Genomic DNA, 19,262 nt, shown 5'->3' with positions numbered 1-19,262 from the left:
CTTCTGCTTTTATTTTCCACAGGTGGTCTATGACATAACTTTCTTGTTTTGTTTTCAAAACTACCATGTTCTGCCCACATCATTCTCCAGATATTACTGCAAGTCAAAGTAATTCAGCTACTAACCTCCTGCTTGGGTAGTATACACATCAACATTTAATCTCATTTCATCTACCTATACCCATTAACACCTACTGCGGACACCTTATTATCAGACCTCAAATTCCTTTTTTGTTTTCCTAATTAGTATCCAGATTATGTCAAAATTTCTGATTATCTCAAACACTGCATATTTCTTCTAGCATTTAATATTCCTGCCTACTTAAAAATCTTGATTTGCTACTTCAGTCACTGGAAATTTCTCAGTTCACAGACTGCTAATCCAACCTCACAATAGCAACCGTGACAGTTACAAACAGGAGACATAAATACAGAACTTGTAAGGCCAAATTAATAACCCAGAAAATACATTCCTGTTTCATAAAACCACAGTACTAAACATTTGTTAATGTAAACATACAGATTTGTAACATGCTGAGAAACAGTAAGAAGTGAAAACTAGAGACTCATTCTTCCCATTGAGGATGAATTTCCCTTCTATAAATCTTATTTGGCTTTAGACTTTACTAAAAATAATATGGCATAAAGCTTTTATGAAACTAAGAGCTCAATTTAAGAAATTTTTAAATTCTCACATAGTAGTAAAGAATTACTGCACCAATGAACTGCATTTGTCATTGAAACCCACAAGAAAAATGAAGTCTTTTATGGAGTGAGCAATAACAGAATAATAAGAAAGGTTGGCCATCAATGACATCCACAGATGTGATACACTGAGAATAACTATATTTTTAGCTTAATGTTTATTATTCACTGCAATATTTAGTAAACCCTGTTCATCAAAACAGAAAATCAGTAAGGTATTTGCTCAGTATGAATGCAATTCAAACCAAAAGGTTTAAAGAACTCAAGCCAAGTATTTTTCACAACTTTCAACCAGAATAACTACTTCGCCTTCCAGGAATTGATTCAGAACTAAGTCCAATTGTACAGTTTTCAGCAGTACACCACCTGCTAGTTTAGGAGACAGGATGAGCACACAACTGGTGTTAGCAACTGATAAGCTTCTAAAAATTTACAAAGAGAGAAGACAAACAATTAGGGCATTTCCTGAAAATGACTACAGAGAATACAAAATAGAACACAAAATATTTCTTCCTTAAAAATACATTTTTTACACTAGGCATTTCATTAATACCAAACCCTGATGTTTTCTTTAAACCCATGATTTCTCATTAAATTGCCTGAACAGGAAACATTATTTTTTGCAGAAGTTCTTGCAGTGACATGCATTCTCATGTTAACCACTTTGGTATTATACCACAACAGGACATGGATATAGCCAGTGGGACTGAGTGCACCCTCAGCAAGTTTGCCGATGACACCAAGCTGTGCAGTTTGGTTGATAGCTGGAGGGAAGGAATGCCATCCAGAGGGACCTTGACAGGCTGCAGAGGTGAGCCCTTGGGAACCCCATGAAGTTCAACAAAGCAAAGTGCAAGGTTCTACACCTGGGTCGGGGCAATCCCAGGCACAAGTATAGGCTGAGAATGGATTGCGAGCAGCCCTGAGGGGAAGGACTTGGGGGTGTTGACAAGAAACTCCACATGACCCAGCAGTATCTGCCTGCAGTCAAGCAACCAACCATGTCCTGGGCTGCATCAAAAGCAGCGTGACCAACAAACTGAGGGTGATGATTCTTCCCCTCTACTCTGCTCTTATGAGACCCCACCTGCAGTACTGTGTTCAGCTCTGAGCCTCCCAACACAAGAGGGACATGGACCTGCTGAAGCAAGTAGAGAGGAGGCCACAAAGATTCTCTGAGGACTGGAGCTCCTCTGCTATGCAGATAGGCTGAGAGGTGGGCTTGTTCAGCCTGGAGAAGAGGAGGCTCAGGGGAGACCTTAGAGCAGCTTCCAGTGCCTAAAGGGAGCTTAAAAGAAAACTGGAGAGGGACCTTTTTACAAGGGCCTGTAGGGACAGGACCAGGTGAAATGGCTTTAAAGTGACAGAGAGGATATTTAGATGAGATATGTGGAAGAAAGTCTTCACTATGAGGGTGGTGAGACACTGGAACATGCTGTCCAAGGAAGTTTGGGATGCCTCATCCTGGCAGTGTTCGAAGCCAGGCTGGATGGACCTTTGAGCAACCTGGTCTAGCAGGAGGTGTCCCTGAGGTTGGACCTAGATGATCTTTAAGGTCGCTTCCAACCTGAACCGTTCTATGATAACAGTCTGGCACAGTTAAGAAAAGTCACCAAAAATCTCAGCTTTTTCAGACAGCTACTTTCAGGCGGTCTTAAATATGAGAGAGTATAGGGCAGAGAGATAAGAAGGTGTACCAAAACACCTCAGAATAAACTCAGGTGGAAAACCAGCTACAAATCTGTATTAGCTTTGGGTTTTTGTTTTGATTTTTCTTGGGTTGGTTTTTTTTTGGTTGGCTGATTGGTTTTGTGTTTTTTTTTTTTTCCGTTTGGTTTGGTTTTTAGTTTTTTGGGTTTAAGTTTGTTACCACCTTGTTATTTTTATACATTTTTAATAATACGCTACACTTTAATCACTGCTTATTCAATAACTAATTTGCAAGACTGTAAACTGTGTATTAGGAAGGAAAAAGATAAAAAGGTTTGAAGAAAGCTATTTAGTCCATTATCACCTTTTGCTGGTTTTTATATCCTTAAAATGTTCAATTTGAGGATAGACTGTATTTAGAAGAGTTTTAGGAAAGACTTCTGAAATTCTTCATACAGCCCACAAAAAAAAACCCTAAGGTATCAGCAGCAATTAATTCCTTATGACTGCAGTCAGTTTTCTGCAGCAGTTCTGCTGCATTTAGTGACATAACCCCTTACCATCACTTGGTACATTTTCCCTTGTAAACAAGCTTTATGGGTCTTAGGGGGAATGGTAATTTGTTTCTGACCAGACTATACTAACAATCAGGTGATTGTGAAAAAGGAAAGCGCATCCTCTCATCAATGCTATGATGTGACATACAATAAGGAAGCTGTGGTCCTGTATGTAACACTCTAAAAGATGCAGACTGATACTCACACACAGACCAAAGCTAGATTTTTCACTCTTGTCATTAAAACTGCACTGTTATCTGGCAGGAGAACTAAACAAATCCGAGGCCAAACATGGATGACAACTGCAAGTTCGTAATTTAAAGAGCAACTTTCAATACTAGTAGTGTATTAGATGTGTGGGTGAGCACATCTTTGACTAGAGGAATAAAAAAAAATAAAAAAAAAAAAAAGTGGCTTTAGAGTATCGTCTCTGTAAAAAAAAGGACACCATAGAAGTTAATTATGTAACAAATTCTGACTTTATAAATGAGAATATAACTACCCTGAAGGACAACCTGGTATTTTATTAGGCACTTTCTTGCCATTTCCTAACATTACATATAGACAGCTTCATGAGAAGAAAATTAAATTTCTAACAAACTAACAAATGACAGAGGGAAAATTTCTGTAATAACCTAATGATGATTTATAATTGCATACTCTAAGTACTTAAACTCACAGAATGCCAATTATCTAATTGGCAGGACGAAGGAAATTCTTTCCTTCGTGAGGCACTGGAATAGGTTGCCCAGGGAGGTTGTGAATGCTCCACCCCTGGCAGTGTTCAAGACCAGATTGGACGAGGCCTTGGGTGATATGATTTAGCGTAAGGTGTCCCTGCCCATGGCAGGGGGGTTGGAACTAGATGATCTTAAGGTCCTTTCCAACCCTAACTATTCTATGATTCTAACTGTAACCTAGCTGTTAGAAATCCATTTAATCAATCGACAAAGCACTGATACAGAATAATGATTTCTATGATTCTATGATACATAATGAGAAAAAGCAGACATTCATTTATATCATGATTAGAAATGAGCAGAACAACCTGGAGAATCTCTTAGGCTCTTAACCTTTCCCTCACAATAGATCTTCCAGACAAACACATTTGACTTAAAGGGGAAAACATAACACTGGCATCTGGAAATACTACTTGTGTAAGCAAAAATTAAAACCAAAAAGACAAGATCAGTTAAAATTCTTTGTATTTCAAGGTCAGTAGTCTCCTCTACTTTAGAGCAAGGGGTACCACTCTGCACTGGGAACTCAACCAAGAATAAACCTATTTGCAAGCAGCAAAATTAGTTTACTCTTTTAAAAAGCACTGACTAAAGGTAAACTTGGCATCCTACCATTAAAGAATAATAGGCACTGCATTAATAACACTTACTAACAAAAGGGGAGTGATTAGCTTTCAATTTGGTGTCAACTGCTACCCCTGCTTACAGATAGGTACCATACATACCTAAGCTAAATGTTGCTGTAAGTCCACAAAGACGCCATTAAGATCACAGACAAAGTGGAATAGGACTGAGGAAGACTAGGAAATTATGACATTCGTAAATGTACTCATCCAGGTTGCTGTCACCTCTCATGTCTCAAATCCCAGCCAGATACGATTCTCTTCCACTAAACTTCAAGCCTTTTCATGTTTTCCAAAAAAATCCCGAGTGTTCTAGTTATTTTGTGTCTATGCGTATTTCTCTTGTAAGCTGAGATGGAGACATAATTACTCTGTAAGCATATCCTTACTACCTGCATCTTGTTACTGGATCATACTGTTCTACACATCAGTTTAAAGATGAAGGTCTTCATGAAGTACCAAGAGCTTTTAACAGATGAATGAAAATGCACGTGAATATAAGTGACAAACAGGCAGGAAGAGTACAAAATGCGGAAAGTAAGGATGCATACATCAGTCAGACATAAGAAATGCTAATATTGAGCAGTCAGACTGAGAAAGCAAATGCAGATAATTAGGTAGTACTTAGCTTATGTAAAATCCCAAAGTAATACCAGGAAATTGCTGCTAAGTGAAAAAGTCCTGCAACACACTAATCAGGAAAGAAGCAGTTATTGTTCTTTTTTTAATATGAACTTCTAAACGCTAACACAATGTGCAGCTGTATGTTTGAAGATAAACAGGATGCTGGATCTAAGGACATACACGATAAAGTGCAGTAGTACTGTCGGTACTAAACACATTGCACACCTCTCTAGACGATACTGCCTAGACAAGAAACCTATAGTTTGGCTAATAAACTGTCGCTTTATAACATGCTTAGTCCAACTAACTGGCCCTAGAATCACTGTGAACTACAGATGCTCTGCAGCAATTCCAGTCTTATCTGCTCTAAAATCCTTCACTCCTGACACTGTCGAAGAAGCTATTTTTAAAATATGAAATTATTGTGCCACACCAGTTTTAAAGGAATAATGATGAAAACTTTACCTTCCCCGAAAATGCAGGAAGTCCCAAGTCCACAAACACAACCACTAACTAAAAAAGCACCTAAAAGTAATGAAGTAATACTATACAGTTTAGAAAATAAATAAAAAAGGGTCACTCCTTAATATTTTCCAAGATTTTATCCATAAAGCAAATCTAAGACAGGAATAAGAATACCTGTTATCTTCATGTTTCCCCCCATTACTTTTGCCCTCTCTTTCCTCTCTGAAATAACCTGATGCTCTTGGGACAGCTCCAGCTAAAAGCTAGAGGAAGCAACTGGCAAAAAAAGCAAAATCCTTGGGAGTGCTAGACACAGCACAGATGCCTGTTTTCCCTATAGCAGAACTTTTAAAATCTGAGCTTGCTACTGGTACCACCCTCAGCGTGGCCTTCCCAAATGAGTTCATCTCACAGCCATGCTTGGGAAACAAAATTGTGTTCTGTCTCTGCAGCTAAGAAATCTTGAACTAGCTTTGGGTATCCAAAATAATACCTAATCAGGAACCTGGTTAGTGAGGTACTCAAACAGGAAAAATTACTTAAGCTTTTCTTGAAAATGTTGTTTATACGAATCAAATACTGTATTTGTTTTAAAACATTTTTTGCTTAAACTTTGTAAATGGACTCACAGAAGAAGCATACTTTTGAAAAATTTTGTTTTTAACGCAAGTTTCAGATGCGACAGGCAGCAAGCCTATGTAATATAATCCCTACGAAATGGCAAAACCAGTCTCACTCACATTCTTCAGTAGCAGAAGGAACAATCACTTGACAACCAATTTCGCACATTCTGTCTGAAGGTATGTTTGGCTCTGGCAGTCTATCAGTTGTACAGTAAAATTTTCATAGCTTTGACATAAATATATCCACTACAGAGAGGCTTTTTATTTGAGAAGCGGCTTTCTTAAATCATTTGAGTATCTGAAAAATAAAGCTGTCATGTGCAGAAGGTTTTACTATGCTACGGACTGCCAGAAATAATTGGCTCTTTCAGCAGGAAATTTGGAGCAGCTGAAAGAAGTTCAAAATAAGAGTTACCTAAAGAAAGGGTTTTTTTCTTTTTTCCTTCCTCTCCTTAAAAGAAACTTCACAGGAAGACAGACATATAGTTCAGTGTCTTAAGTTTCAGCTATATACTAGATAGTATACATGGGCTTAGATATAGTACTGTTATATTTACTAGAGGGGTTGAAAAAAAAGCAAAAGCTTTCTCATAAAGCAGCTGCTTAGGTCACCTTTGTCTAAATGTTTATCCTGATGATCTGGGACAAAAATGAAAAGCGTCTGTACACATTAAAAGCAATGAAGCCTTGAAGTTTTACATGTAAGAGTTCGCTGATTTTTTAGGTAGTGACTTACGCATTCTACAATTTTACATATATTAACTTAGATTTAGGATTTGTGAGCAACATGTAAAATCCCATTAGACAATACTTAAGACTTTTCAGGAAATCCGGCAGGCTAAATGTGAACTCATGAAGTCTTGCCTTCCTGACTTTCAAACAGACAAAAATAATCTGGAGATAAATATTATCTGAACTCTCACCTAACCATGTGTTACAGAAGAACTCCAGCAGTGACAGTGTAGAAGTCAGTGTCACACATTTCAGCACTGTCATTAAAAACTTTCATTCTGCACGTCTATTCAGCAATGATGGTGGCTAAGGAAAACACAGTAGTGAAAGCTGCTTGCTATCAGTATCTACAAAGTAAAAAGTGTTTCACAGTCTTTCACAGCAATTCTTCCATTCAACGTCATAAACAGGAAAACCGCGATGAAAGTTCAGATCTACCCGCAACAGGAAAGAAAACTGAACAAACACTGTGCTCTGGAAAGGACAGCAAAATATAACAAGCCAACCAAAGCAACTCCTTTATCACAAATGACAGAAGCAGGTAATTCAATATGAGAACGGACAATAAAATATGTAGTGTTGTTTCCTCACTTTGTCACAGAAAATGCCATTTTCTATGAAATATAAGAAAGGTTACTATATTGCTATGAAGCTATATAAGAAGTTAATATAATGCAGCATGAAAATTCTGCCCTTTTAAAGTTAGTCCTGGCAAACAAAAAAAAACAAACAAACAAACAAAAAACCCCAACAACAACAACAAAAAAAGGCAATAAAAATACTGTAATGCTTATATGGAGAGTTGTGAAATACCTCAAAAAACATATTAAGGACCTTTGAACCATACTTATTTAAGGCAATGTACATTTACTTACGTATTCAACGATGGCAGAAGTGAAAGCAGTGCCAAAGCAGAAAGTTTCCTTCTTTCTGGCTGAGTGATGTTATCCATCCGATCAACCCACATTTCAATCATGTTACCAAGAATCTGATCCGACTGCAATGGGAAACAGGACTTTCTTTTAATTTATGAGTACTTCAACATACGTAGAAAATAATTATTTGTAATTTCTCTACCAACTGAACATATTATTCAGTCTTGGATAGATACCATGCAGTTATGCGTACCTGACAGAAGCAGCAAACAACAAGTATTTTTTAAGTTTTCTCTGACACTGTTTCCAGGCCTTGAACCCCCCCTCATCATTAGATGTTGTTCAACGTCTTTGTCACTGACATGGACAGTGGGATTGAGTGCGCCCTCAGCAAGTTTGCCGATGACACCAAGCTGTGTGCTTCGGTTGATACACTGAAGGGAAGGAATGCCATCCAGAGGGGCCCTAACACACTTGGGGGGTGGGCTGATGCCAACCTTATGAAGTTTAACCATGACAAGTGCAAGGTCCTACACCAGGGTTGGAGCAATCCCAGGCACAGCTACAGGTTGGGCAGAAAAGAGGTTCAGAGCAGCCCTGAGGAGAAGGACTTGGGGGTGTTGGTTGATGAGAAAATGAACATGAGCTGGCTTCAGTGTGTGCTTGCAGCCTAGAAAGCCAACCATATCCTGGGCTGCATCAAAAGGAGCGTGACCAGCAGGTTGAAGGAAGTGATCCTGCCCCTCTGCTCTGCTCTTGTGAGACATCATCTGTAGTTCTGGTGTCCTCAACAAGAAAAGGACATGGAACTGCTGGAACAAGTCCAGAGAAGGGCCACAAGGATGATCAGGGGACTGGAGCACCTCCTGTATGAAGACAGGCTGAGGAAGTTGGGGCTGTTCAGCCTGGAGAAGAGAAGGCTGCGTGGAGACCTCATAGCAGCCTTCCAGTATCTGAAGGGGGCCCATAGGGATGCTGGAGAGGGACTATTCATTAGAGACTGTAGTCATAAGACAAGGGGTAATGAGTTAAAACTTAAACAGGGGAAGTTTAGACTGGATATAAGGAAGAAGTTCTTTCCTGTTAGGGTGGTGAGGCACTGGAACAGGTTGCCCAGGGAGGTTGTGAATGTTCCATCCCTGGCGGTGTTCATAACCAGGTTGGAGGAGGCCTTGGGTGATATGGTTTAGTGAGAGGTGTCCCTGCCCATGGCAGGGGGGTTTGAACTAGAGGATCTTAAGGTCTTTTCCAACCCTAACTGTTCTATGATTCGATGATTCTACTGTAAGGGTGCTGAGGCACTGGAATGGGTTGCCCAAGGAAGCTGCGAATGCTCCACCCCTGGCGGTGTTCAAAGCCAGCCTGGACAGAGCCTTCGGTGACATGGTTTAGTGTGAGGTGTCCCTGCCCATGCCAGGAGTGTTGGAACTAGATAATCTTAAGGTCCTTTCCAACCCTAACTATTCTATGATTCTAACTGTAACCTAGCTGTTGTTAGAAATCCATTTAATCAATCGACAAAGCACTGATACAGAATAGTGTATGACTTAAACAGATTTCTCGTAACCGCTTAATACATGCAAAGCGTTTCACTTTCACTGGTGACAAACAGAAAACAGGCTTGTCTTTACCTCTTTGAAAACTGCATTGTACTTAAAGAAAACTACTAAAAATTCACTGTGTTTATATTACTTATTGTGGGATGCAACAGGAAGATAATTTAGAGGTTAGATAAAACTTATAGTGAGATGACTTAAGGTAATCATGGGAAATTATAAAACTTGTTAAAGGGCGTTCAAGGGAATGACCTGGGGAGAACAAACATGGCAAACAGAGGAAAAAGTTCTTTCAGGTCAAAGGAATGCAAGACTAGCATGTAATTAAATCAAAATACCAAGACAAACATCCTTACCTCCTGACCCAATTCATGTGCCATCTCGCTCAGAAGTAATGAAAAAAACCTTGCATTTTGTAGTAGAACTCTGCCCATGATCCCCAGGTAAGTAGACATCACCACAGGGTATCTCTGAAAGAAAAGTGAACCAAAACAAAGGGAGGGGCTTAGTATGATTAAGAGAAAAATACTTAACATACAGAGCAGAAACACATGGAAAATACTTGCATGCATTTATTAATTTTGAAATGACAAGTTGTAATTTAAAAGCCTCTAAGAACATAAGACTGAGCAAGCAACCACTGCCCAAGTTTCTTGATTGTTACAATGGGGACACTATAGCAATCTCAAAATCTGACTTCCCCGAGGAGCCAGGACATCTTGCAAGGTGATTTTATTTTAAATTTAAAAACCTGCGTCTGAAGGAATAAACAGTATATTGTACTGTTAAAAGATTACCTTCAAAGTTGATTTTTGCTAAAGTGTTACTTACAATTTAGTAACATTAGCAAGCACTTAGTATTTCTGAAACTGTTGTTACGTATTTCACTGAAAGGAACAAGAGGAACTGAGAGGAACATTTGCCAGCCACTAATTTGCAAGTGTTTCAAAATTAACTGGATACACTAATAGCTGATTAGTTTATTATCTTTTTGTTATTACATTTAATTTTAAAAGAAGCCACAGATTTCTGTGTATTAAATTTGGCATCTAACAACATAACTAAGTATTTTGAAGAACTGCCTACTTGAAAAACAAATCCCAACATTTATCTGAAAATGTTAATTCAGTTTAGTACCTTTTTTAATAGAGAGCAATTAATTTGTTACAGTTTTCAATCAGAAGACATTTTAATAATCCGCTATGTAGTTTTGTGTCGTCTTAAACTGCAAACAAGTTCAAAAACTGTGGTTTTTGTGTTCTGTACAGCAAAAAGTACATTGTTGAGTAGTATTACTTGACTTAATCTTGGAAGCATTTCATTTAACTCAATAATATTGGGAGCCAAATTTTCTGAAAGTCTTGTTTTGATCAAAAAATTCAAAAACGTAGAGAATTCCAACCACTGATCCTGCTAATTATTTTTTTCTCTCCTGCTTCAACACAGTTAAAGCATATTGGATTTTACTCCTTTTTATCAAACATGGAAATCTGTTGAGTGGAAAGAGAAAAATAAGAAGACATCTAACTAAGCAAAATCTTAAAGCCCCTATCTTACATAAAGTATTTTCATATCCTTCAGCTCTTCATATATCAGCTAGAAAAGGTCAAATCAGTTTTCTCCTTGTCCACTTTTTCTCTGGTGTAGGCACACTTAAAAAGGAGTAGTGTAAGTATCTTTGAAATATCTCAGCAGAAAACTCCAACATGTACAAAGGATCTAAGTCACAGCACCTTATCAATGTTAACAGTGATGGAATGGCAGAATAAAATTTGTGTTATTTTCTTAAAATAAACACTAGATGATAAAGTAAGTGATGCGTATGTTACTTTAACTCTTGCACCACTATGTTACTTTTACTGTCTTCTAAAATAGTTGTGAGAAAACTATCAGACGCTCTTAAAGCAAGAGAAAATGCAACACCAATATGAAAGAACTGGGTCAGAATACTGAGGGTACTTGCCTGTTCAAAAGGAAAAGTAGAGTGTAGTTAGAGTAACTCTTACCTCCCCATCTATAATGCCCCTGAATATTGATGGGAGAAGGGGCTGAAACATTTGAGGACCCAAAACAGGGTTTACTTTTAGGACATTTTCCACAACCTTAAGAACAAAAGCAAATTAGACAATTAATAAAGTACATTTAAAAATCTTCAACCAAAATTTTTAAACTACATATACTCATCTATATTTAAAGTCCTGGTAGGACACTGACCTTTTAATAGCTGAAACTATTTAGTGAGGTACTCCGCAAACCTGATATGCATAATGGACCTGATCAAAAATGACATGCCAAGTGAAACCCACCTAGCCAAGCACCTTGTCATCAGACTCCTTCTGGCCCTGGCAAAACTAATGAGGTGGGCTGGAAGGCAGGATCTTGATAAGGCTCCAGGAAAAGCCTTATCAATGAGGTGGACCGGCAGAGAGTTTAAGGCTTATTTCCATGTCTTTGCTCTGTCACCATTTGTAGACTAAAATTTTAAACTAACAACAGCGTATGTACCTTTAACAGAGTAGAACAGACCAAACGTTTCTAACTAATATATAGAGAGAAAGGAATGTTCGGCTAACAGGGGAAGGAACATCACAGGACTGATAACAATTAAGGAGATTGTAAATAAGACCAAGGATGCCAGACTTCAAGATAGCAGAGTGGAACTCAGTGTGGAACGAGACTGGAACAGAACAGAAGCAAGGACAAATCAGCTGCTAACTCAGCAATAGGACCTTTTGAGCGTGCACAAGCACCGAGGTCATTCAGTAAAGATGGAGAGGAAGAGTATCAGTGACCACCAGAGACCCCCCACAGCATAAAGCGCATGTGTAATTAGAATGCAACTATTATAATTAGTTCCTGAAAACACTGTAAATACACATGAGTATGCTAAATACATAGCTGCTGCTGGCAAGTATCAGGTGCGCTCACCTCTGCAAAACGATTTGCTTGCGTGCCCAGCACTGCAATGAAAAGCGCGACTTTCTAAACTCCATACTGAGTCTTAGAGAGTTCTCTGACTGACTTTTATGGGACCCTCTGCCCTGTTTCCCATGGATCTGGGGAATCTCTGGGACCTTCACACCAGCACTGGGGGAGTTTCCCTGAAAGGAACCACAGCTCCCTGGACCGACTCGGGACCTCGGTAAGACTCCTGATTTTATTTCTTTTAAAAGGCATTCTTTTTGGTCCGTTATGAGAAAGAGACCTGCACAGTGGGTAAGGGTAGTCTGTTTCTGGTTCTCATTGTCTGCACTCTGGTATCTGGGCAAAGGTCAGCATCAAGGGTACCACTGCCTCCAAAGTGGGACTCCTGAAAAGGTCCCTGCTGGGTTGCATTTTCCACACTCTGGAAACAAACTGGTGAACTCCCAGGTGGCTTGGTCACTTGGGAGACCCTGGAACAAAGTGGTGGTTCCCTGGGTGGTTTGGTTACTCGGGAGACTTTGGTAAAATACTGTAATCAGTGGTGGTCGTTGTACAAACTGGATTTTGAGAAAAAGTGGCCTGTGAACAGCACGATTAATTATAACACTTTGTTACCAGTGATGTTATTCTTGAGATGAGAAGGAAAGTGGGATGAAGTAGCTTATGTGGAAATGTTTTTCATGTTGAGAAATCACATGGAATGGTAAAAGGATTGTAGTTTTAATTTTGCATTCCAGGACCTGTTAGTATTGTCTTTGGAGAAAGATAGCAAAATCTGCTTAAATGTGGCTGCTCTCTGTGCAGCACAGTTATGCACTAAACATTTGAGGAATGCAGAGGAGGATTTGGATTTGATAGCAACCCCCCCTGGGGCCTGAAGGTGCTGACAATGAGAATCGAGCTCACGAACAGGCACAGGCAATGGAAAATGAGATGTTAGAGGGAGACTGAAGGATTTTGCCCTACAGCAGGGCAATCTAGTGGAAAACAAGGGGAAACTGTGATTGTGCCTTTAAGACAAGCTGTGGGCAATGATGGTTTCTTTACCATTATAGATTAGAATATTTGGAAACAAGTAGGTGGCAATTATGTATTGTGCTTTTGAGAGTATTGGCGGGAATATGATTATTTGTAACACTTGGATTGCAGTAGAGCAACAAATAATGGCAGGCACATTGGCAGGTACAGTGAACTGTATCTGCTGAATCATGTACCTACCACCGATCCTAACTAAGACCCTAATAGAGACTAGGACAGGCAGGCTTTGAAACAATATCAGAGGTGGATTTTATTTGGTACTAAGAATGCATTCCCAAGGCAGCTGAACTCATCTAAGCTATACGAAGTAAGGCAAGATATAAATTAATTGCCTTCTGGATTTGTGGAAAGATTAAAAGAGGTGATGCATAAATATCATAATACTGATCCTGAATCGGTGGAAGGAGGAAAGGACCAATATGATTTGGCAAAAATAATGAATGTGGCCCAAGAGACATACAGCAATTGGACCACCACTGCCCTGGTGCAAGTTCCCTGAAATAGTTCAAATGGTGGTGGGAAGGAGTTTGAGTCCCTGATTATTAATATATGTATTAATGTGATTATTAATATAATACAATCTTGTGTATTGGGGGTTATAGTGTGCTAGATTTCAACTACAAATCAGTTATTATATATGTGGGGGGCATAAGATAAGCTCCTGAGTAAAACTGGAATGCTTAGCGTTAAGAAAAAAAAAAAGGGAGGAAAACTGTTGGCTCCGGCTATCACATAAGAAACCAGGAAAGGGGGGAGTGGCCCGGGAGGAGAGGAAAGAAGGATTACATGAAAGGTTTGTTAACAGACTCCACGGGATGCACTAGAAGAGAGAATTCTGTCAGAATAAAAATAAACACCAGAGATTTAGTGGAATGGCAGCACAGGCAGAGAAAATTATTACCTTAGATGAGGGCTGAGGAGAACTGGGGGGAGACTCAAAACCCTCCCCAGCAGAACCCCTAGTTACAGTTAGATTGGGAATGATATGATTTCTTGTATAAACAGAAGCTACTTATTCTGTTATAAATACTTGTAAAGGGCAATTAAGCAAACAAACCACTTCAGTCGCTGGTGCCACAGGATGGACAGGAACCTGGACTTTCTTCCAACCTCTAAATTTTAAAATTGGCAAACAGATTTTGACCCATCAATTTCTTTACATGCCTGAGTTCCCTGTGCTGTTATTGGACAGAGATATACTGATGAAATTACATGCATAGATTAGGTTTAAAGAAAGAAAATTCAGATGTATGTTCCTAATGGAAAGGCTGTGGAGGCCCGTGTTCTTGTGTTACAGAAACCAGCCACTGAGCCGGATGTACCAGAGGAAGTGGAGAATACACCCCACTAGCATGGGCTGCTCTGCTGGAGCACTGGGATGATCACAAAATGCAGAACCGGTAACTATTCATCTGAAACTAAACATCAGACCACTTAAGACAGAAACAATATCCTATAAAACTGAAAGCAAGAAAAGGACTAGAGCCTGTAATACAAAATTTTATTGAATACGTTGGGACAAAAACAGACTGTATTTGTATTTGACATGCTAACATTTGTACTTGACATGCTAACAAACATTCTGGAACAGAAAAACAGTCAATTGGCTTTACCCAAGCAGGCTGTTAAAATATCAGACTGTGCTTCCAGAACAAGAGGACACAGAACTGAAATTAACTAATCTTTTGAACCCAGCAGTGGTTTTGACAACCAATGTAGAAGCAGAAATGCTGACTCACAACAGTTTACAGACTATTGAGCAGGTGTATTCCAGTCATACTGACCTGCAAGATACACCCCTGAAGGATGCAGACTACAAACTGTTTGTGGATGGTAGCAGCTCTATGAAAATGGAAATCGGAAAGTAGGATACACTGTTGTAATCAAACCTAAGATAATAGAGGCTGAAGCCCTGCATCCTCCCCAGCACGTCAGCACAGGAATCAAGCTAGCTGACAGAGCTACTGAGAGTTCTGGAATTGTCAGAAAGTCAAAGTTTGCTTTAGGGCATATCAATTTGATAACACTCCAGTGAATAATGGCAATCACATTGCCAAGAAAGCAGTCAAAGAAACTGTGGGTGGGGACCTTTTATTAATATTGCCTCATAAGTATCAGTGCTTGGATAATGAAATTCCAAGTTATCAAACAAAGAATGAGAAATTAGCCAAGAAGAATGATGAAGGATCGTGGGTTACACTAAACAAGTAATAACTGCCCAGCTGCTCATGAGAGGAAAACCACCAGGCAACTCATGGGGGAACAGAATCACCGACTGAAATTTTAAAGCTCCAAATTCTGAGTATGCAAATGTCTGGAATTATAAAAGTGTTACGAAGAGTGTGAACATTTTTTACCACGCTAAGAGACACCCCACCCACTTGGAACAACAAAGGCAATTATCCAGGAGACTATTGGCAAGTGGATTTAACAGAACTGCCACAGCATAAGGAGCTCAGGTATGTATATATATATATATATATATATATATATATGTACTAATAGATTACCGTTTCTGGTTAGCTGGAGGCTTTCCCTTGTTGCAAAAATATGGCTCATGAAGTAGTAAACTGAAATTAAATAATACCCTGGTATGGTGTACCAGCAGGCTTGTCCTCTGCTAGAGGTCTGCACTTTGTTGCATAAGTAGTTAGAAAGGTGGAGAGTGTTTGGGAATCAAGTGGGATTTGCATACCCTATACAGACCTCAGGCTAGTGGGGAAGTGGAATGTATGAATCAGACACTCAAGTTACAATTAAAATATGTCAAGAAACTTCTTTAACTTGGTTACAAGCCCTACCAATTGCTTTGTCAAAGAAACAAACACAGCCAGGAAGGAATCAGGTGGGTCCATATGAACTGATGCATGGGCAGCCTTACCAACTGTCTTCTCCTCCTGGTGGTATGTCTTTGCAGGGGAAACAGGATTTTAGATAATACCTGCTGGCACTGGGTAAAACTTAGCTCTGGTAATATCTTAGTAGGACATTACCTAAACTGTAGCTGGACAACGCAACTCCAGATTAAGGGACCCAGACTGGCTATTGGAATGCTCCAGAAGGGAAAGGGTGGTATTGGTTGTGTAATACTACTGCTAGAACAGACTTTTCCCCAGGGTGGACTGGAAAATGTCTGCTGGGTGTTGTACTCCCGGATGCTATACAAGGATTACTGATTGAGGTATCTAGCCTAGCCCAGGTAACGCTGCAGAACATAGGGCTCTCGGCACATACATAGACCAGAGTGGCAGAATACACACAGATCTAGTAGAAATCTGGAAGCAAAGATCTTACATCAGGCTGTTAGAGATGATATCAACTGGGGTTTGAAGAATTATGGCATGGACTTACTTCTTGGCTACCAAATTGAATATTGGTAAACTTGTTTGTGATCATTATAGTAAGAATTTGTGTCTGCATCCCTTCATGTATCGTGATTCAATTTTGTAGTTGCTGGCCACAGCGGTGTGTTAGAATCAAATATGGCTAAAGGGTATAGAATGAGACTTAGAGGATATATGTACATCCTAGAAGTCTCAAAGGGGGGAAATGTAGGCTTAAATTTTAAACTAACAACAGCGTATGTGCCTTTAACAGAACAGACCAAACATTTCTAACCTACTAATATATAGAGAGAAAGGAATGTTCGGCTAACAGGGGAAGGAACATCACAGGACTGATAACAACTAAGGAGACAGTAAATAAGACCAAGGATGCCAGACTTCAAGGTAGCAGAGTGGAACTCAGTGTGGAACAAGACTGGAACAAAACAGAAGCAAGGACAAATCAGCTGCTAACTCAGCAATAGGACCTTCTGAGCGTGCGCAAGCACCAAGATCATTCAGTAAAGACAGAGAGGAAGAGTATCAGCGATCACCAGAGACCCCCTCAGCATAAAGCACATGTGTAATTAGAATGCAAACATTATAAATTAGTTCATGGAAACATGGTAAATATGCATGAGTATGCTAAATACATAGCTGCTGCTGGCAACTATTAGGTGCGCTCACCTCTGCAAAACAATTTGCATATGTGCCTGGTGCTGCAATGAGGAGTGCTGCTTTCTAGAACTCCACACTGAGTCTTAGTTTCTCTGACCAGTTTTTATGGTTAACACATTGCTTAGGTTCCGCCATCTCTCTGCAGGTGATCAAAGAATCACAAGTGCTCCAAGATGTGCTACTCTCAGTACCCTGCTCTGGTTCACAGTTTTTACATTCTTCACCCTTCACTTCTCAGTCTTTTCTTTTTTTTTTCCCCCACCATGAGCTGCTCCCTCAAGTAATTTTTTTACCCCATGTCCTTCAGGCTTTCTTTTGCACAGCTGTTTGGGCTTTCCCCTTGTAACCATATGGAGCGGAAAAGAGGCCGTGAGAATAATATCTTTCATAATGCCACTTGAAGTTTGTGTGGGAATTTTTTTTTTAGTACTCTGAAAAACCTATCAGCTCTATTTAAGCAGTCGTTGCCACTACAACAGCAACTTACACTAAAAGCAAAGACTGAACAAAATGTCACAGTACAAATGCATGAACTCTACACAGAAGAATGTGATAGAGAGCACATATATCCAACATTCAGTACAGACTGGAAAAGCTTGGCTCTAGACCTATAAGGTTCTAGTGGTCATACAGAAATGCAAGAAAAAAATTTGAATCTTGATCATTAGGTGCTTATTTAATCATAGAATCACCTAAACAGGTTTTAGTAATACACATAGAATGGTTTGGGTTGGAAGAGATCTTGAAGGTCATATAGTTTCAACTTCCCTGCCATAAGCAGGGATACCTTCCACTAGATGCAGTTGCTCAAAGCCTCACCCAGCCTGGCCTAGGACACTGCCAGGGATGGGGCAGCTACAACTTCCCTGGGCAATCTGTGCCAGCGCCTCACCACCCTCATTGTGAGGAATTTCTTCCTAATGTCCAATCTAAGTCTACTCTCTTTCAACCTGAAGCTATTCCCCTTGTCCTATCCCTACACTCCCTCATGAAGAGTCCCTCTCCAGATTTCCTGTAGGCTGCCTTTAGGTACTAAAAGGCTGCTATAAGGAGACCCCAAAACCTTCTCTTCTCCAGGCTGAAGAAGTCCAGCTCTCTCAGCCTATCTTCATTGCAGAGGTGATCCTGATCCAGCCTTCTGAGCATCTTAGTGGCTTCCTCTGAACTTCCTCAAGCAGGTCCACATCCCTCCTGTGCTAGGGGCCCCAGAGCTGAATGCAGTACTGCAGGTGGGGTCTCACGAGAGCGGATTAGAGCGTAAGAATCACCAGACTTATTACATATCTTGCCAGTTTTTCAGATGTGCAGTTACAAAAGTTGAACTGTATTACTGTTTTTAGTGGTATTGAACACTGGTAAGGAAAACTAATGTTAAAAAATTAGCAGATATAATACTATTATTGTTTGTATTAGCAAAGGGATTAATACTGATTGATGGGGTAACAGACAAAACTCAGATCTGGATGGCTAGATACAGCAATTAGATAATTACGTTTGTACATTTTTATTAGGAACACTGAAAATGAACCTGGATTATTAACACATAACTACAATTTTGACTTTAGGGTTGAATCATTTCTTAATGTTATGTTTTTGTCCGAATAATTTTTTTTTTCTGAATTTTGAACCAATATGAAAACTGAATTTGGATAACCCTTGAAACTCATTAATCAGATTGATTTTGCCCTTTTACTTTGTAATTAGAGGTGTATTTGTGCTATACTGTGCTACTCTTTTCCACTCTGAAATTCAATTACAAATGGCCAACTTTGATTAGCTTTCTACAACTTTGATGAGTCCACTGATAGCCAAAGATTAAATTAAGTTACTTTGACCCAAACACAATTCTTATTTTGCACCTCAGTGCTTTTAAGATTTTCTGTAAACACCATTATCTTCACAATGCAGTGATCAGTCATCTGACTGTTTAAGTGTGCTGCTGTCAGGCTGTAGAACAAGCTAATTTCATAAAGATCTAAGCCCTCACTAACCACCTTTCTCTGGTAATCTAGAAAATAATCAAGTGGGAGAGACATCAGGGACTCTTAGTCTAAAATCGTCTACACAAAGAGGACTCAAACTACCTTAGAACTCATTACTTAAGGACAATACAGGAATCACAAGTAATGAAAGCACTGCAGAGGAACAG

General features: G+C 39.5%; 2 protein-coding genes across 3 annotated transcripts in view; one reads left to right on the top strand and one right to left on the bottom strand.

Moving 5' to 3' along the window:
* IPO11 (importin 11) overlaps positions 1 to 19,262 on the bottom strand; it is a 99,187-nt gene that overhangs the window by 30,035 nt on the left and 49,890 nt on the right. Inside the window, exons 26-28 of the mRNA XM_062612291.1 lie at positions 11,156 to 11,251; positions 9,506 to 9,619; positions 7,594 to 7,715 (exon numbers count right to left, since the gene is read on the bottom strand). Coding sequence (XP_062468275.1) covers positions 7,594 to 7,715; positions 9,506 to 9,619; positions 11,156 to 11,251 — 332 coding nt within the window. The remainder of the gene's footprint in view (positions 1 to 7,593; positions 7,716 to 9,505; positions 9,620 to 11,155; positions 11,252 to 19,262) is intronic.
* DIMT1 (DIM1 rRNA methyltransferase and ribosome maturation factor) overlaps positions 16,564 to 19,262 on the top strand; it is a 62,131-nt gene continuing 59,432 nt past the window's right edge. Inside the window, exon 1 of one of the 2 annotated variants that reach the window (XM_062612290.1) lies at positions 16,564 to 16,582. The gene's annotated coding sequence lies outside the window, so the exon portion shown is untranslated. The remainder of the gene's footprint in view (positions 16,583 to 19,262) is intronic. The other variant, XM_062612289.1, reaches the window with a different exon arrangement.

This window comes from Pezoporus occidentalis, unplaced genomic scaffold, assembly GCF_034315485.1.
Source record: "Pezoporus occidentalis ecotype Australia unplaced genomic scaffold, CSIRO_AGI_Poc_V1 ctg16, whole genome shotgun sequence".
NCBI classification, from domain to species: Eukaryota; Metazoa; Chordata; class Aves; order Psittaciformes; family Psittacidae; genus Pezoporus; species Pezoporus occidentalis.
Note: the sequence above shows the minus strand (reverse complement) of the source record. Positions and strands in the feature narration are given on the sequence as shown.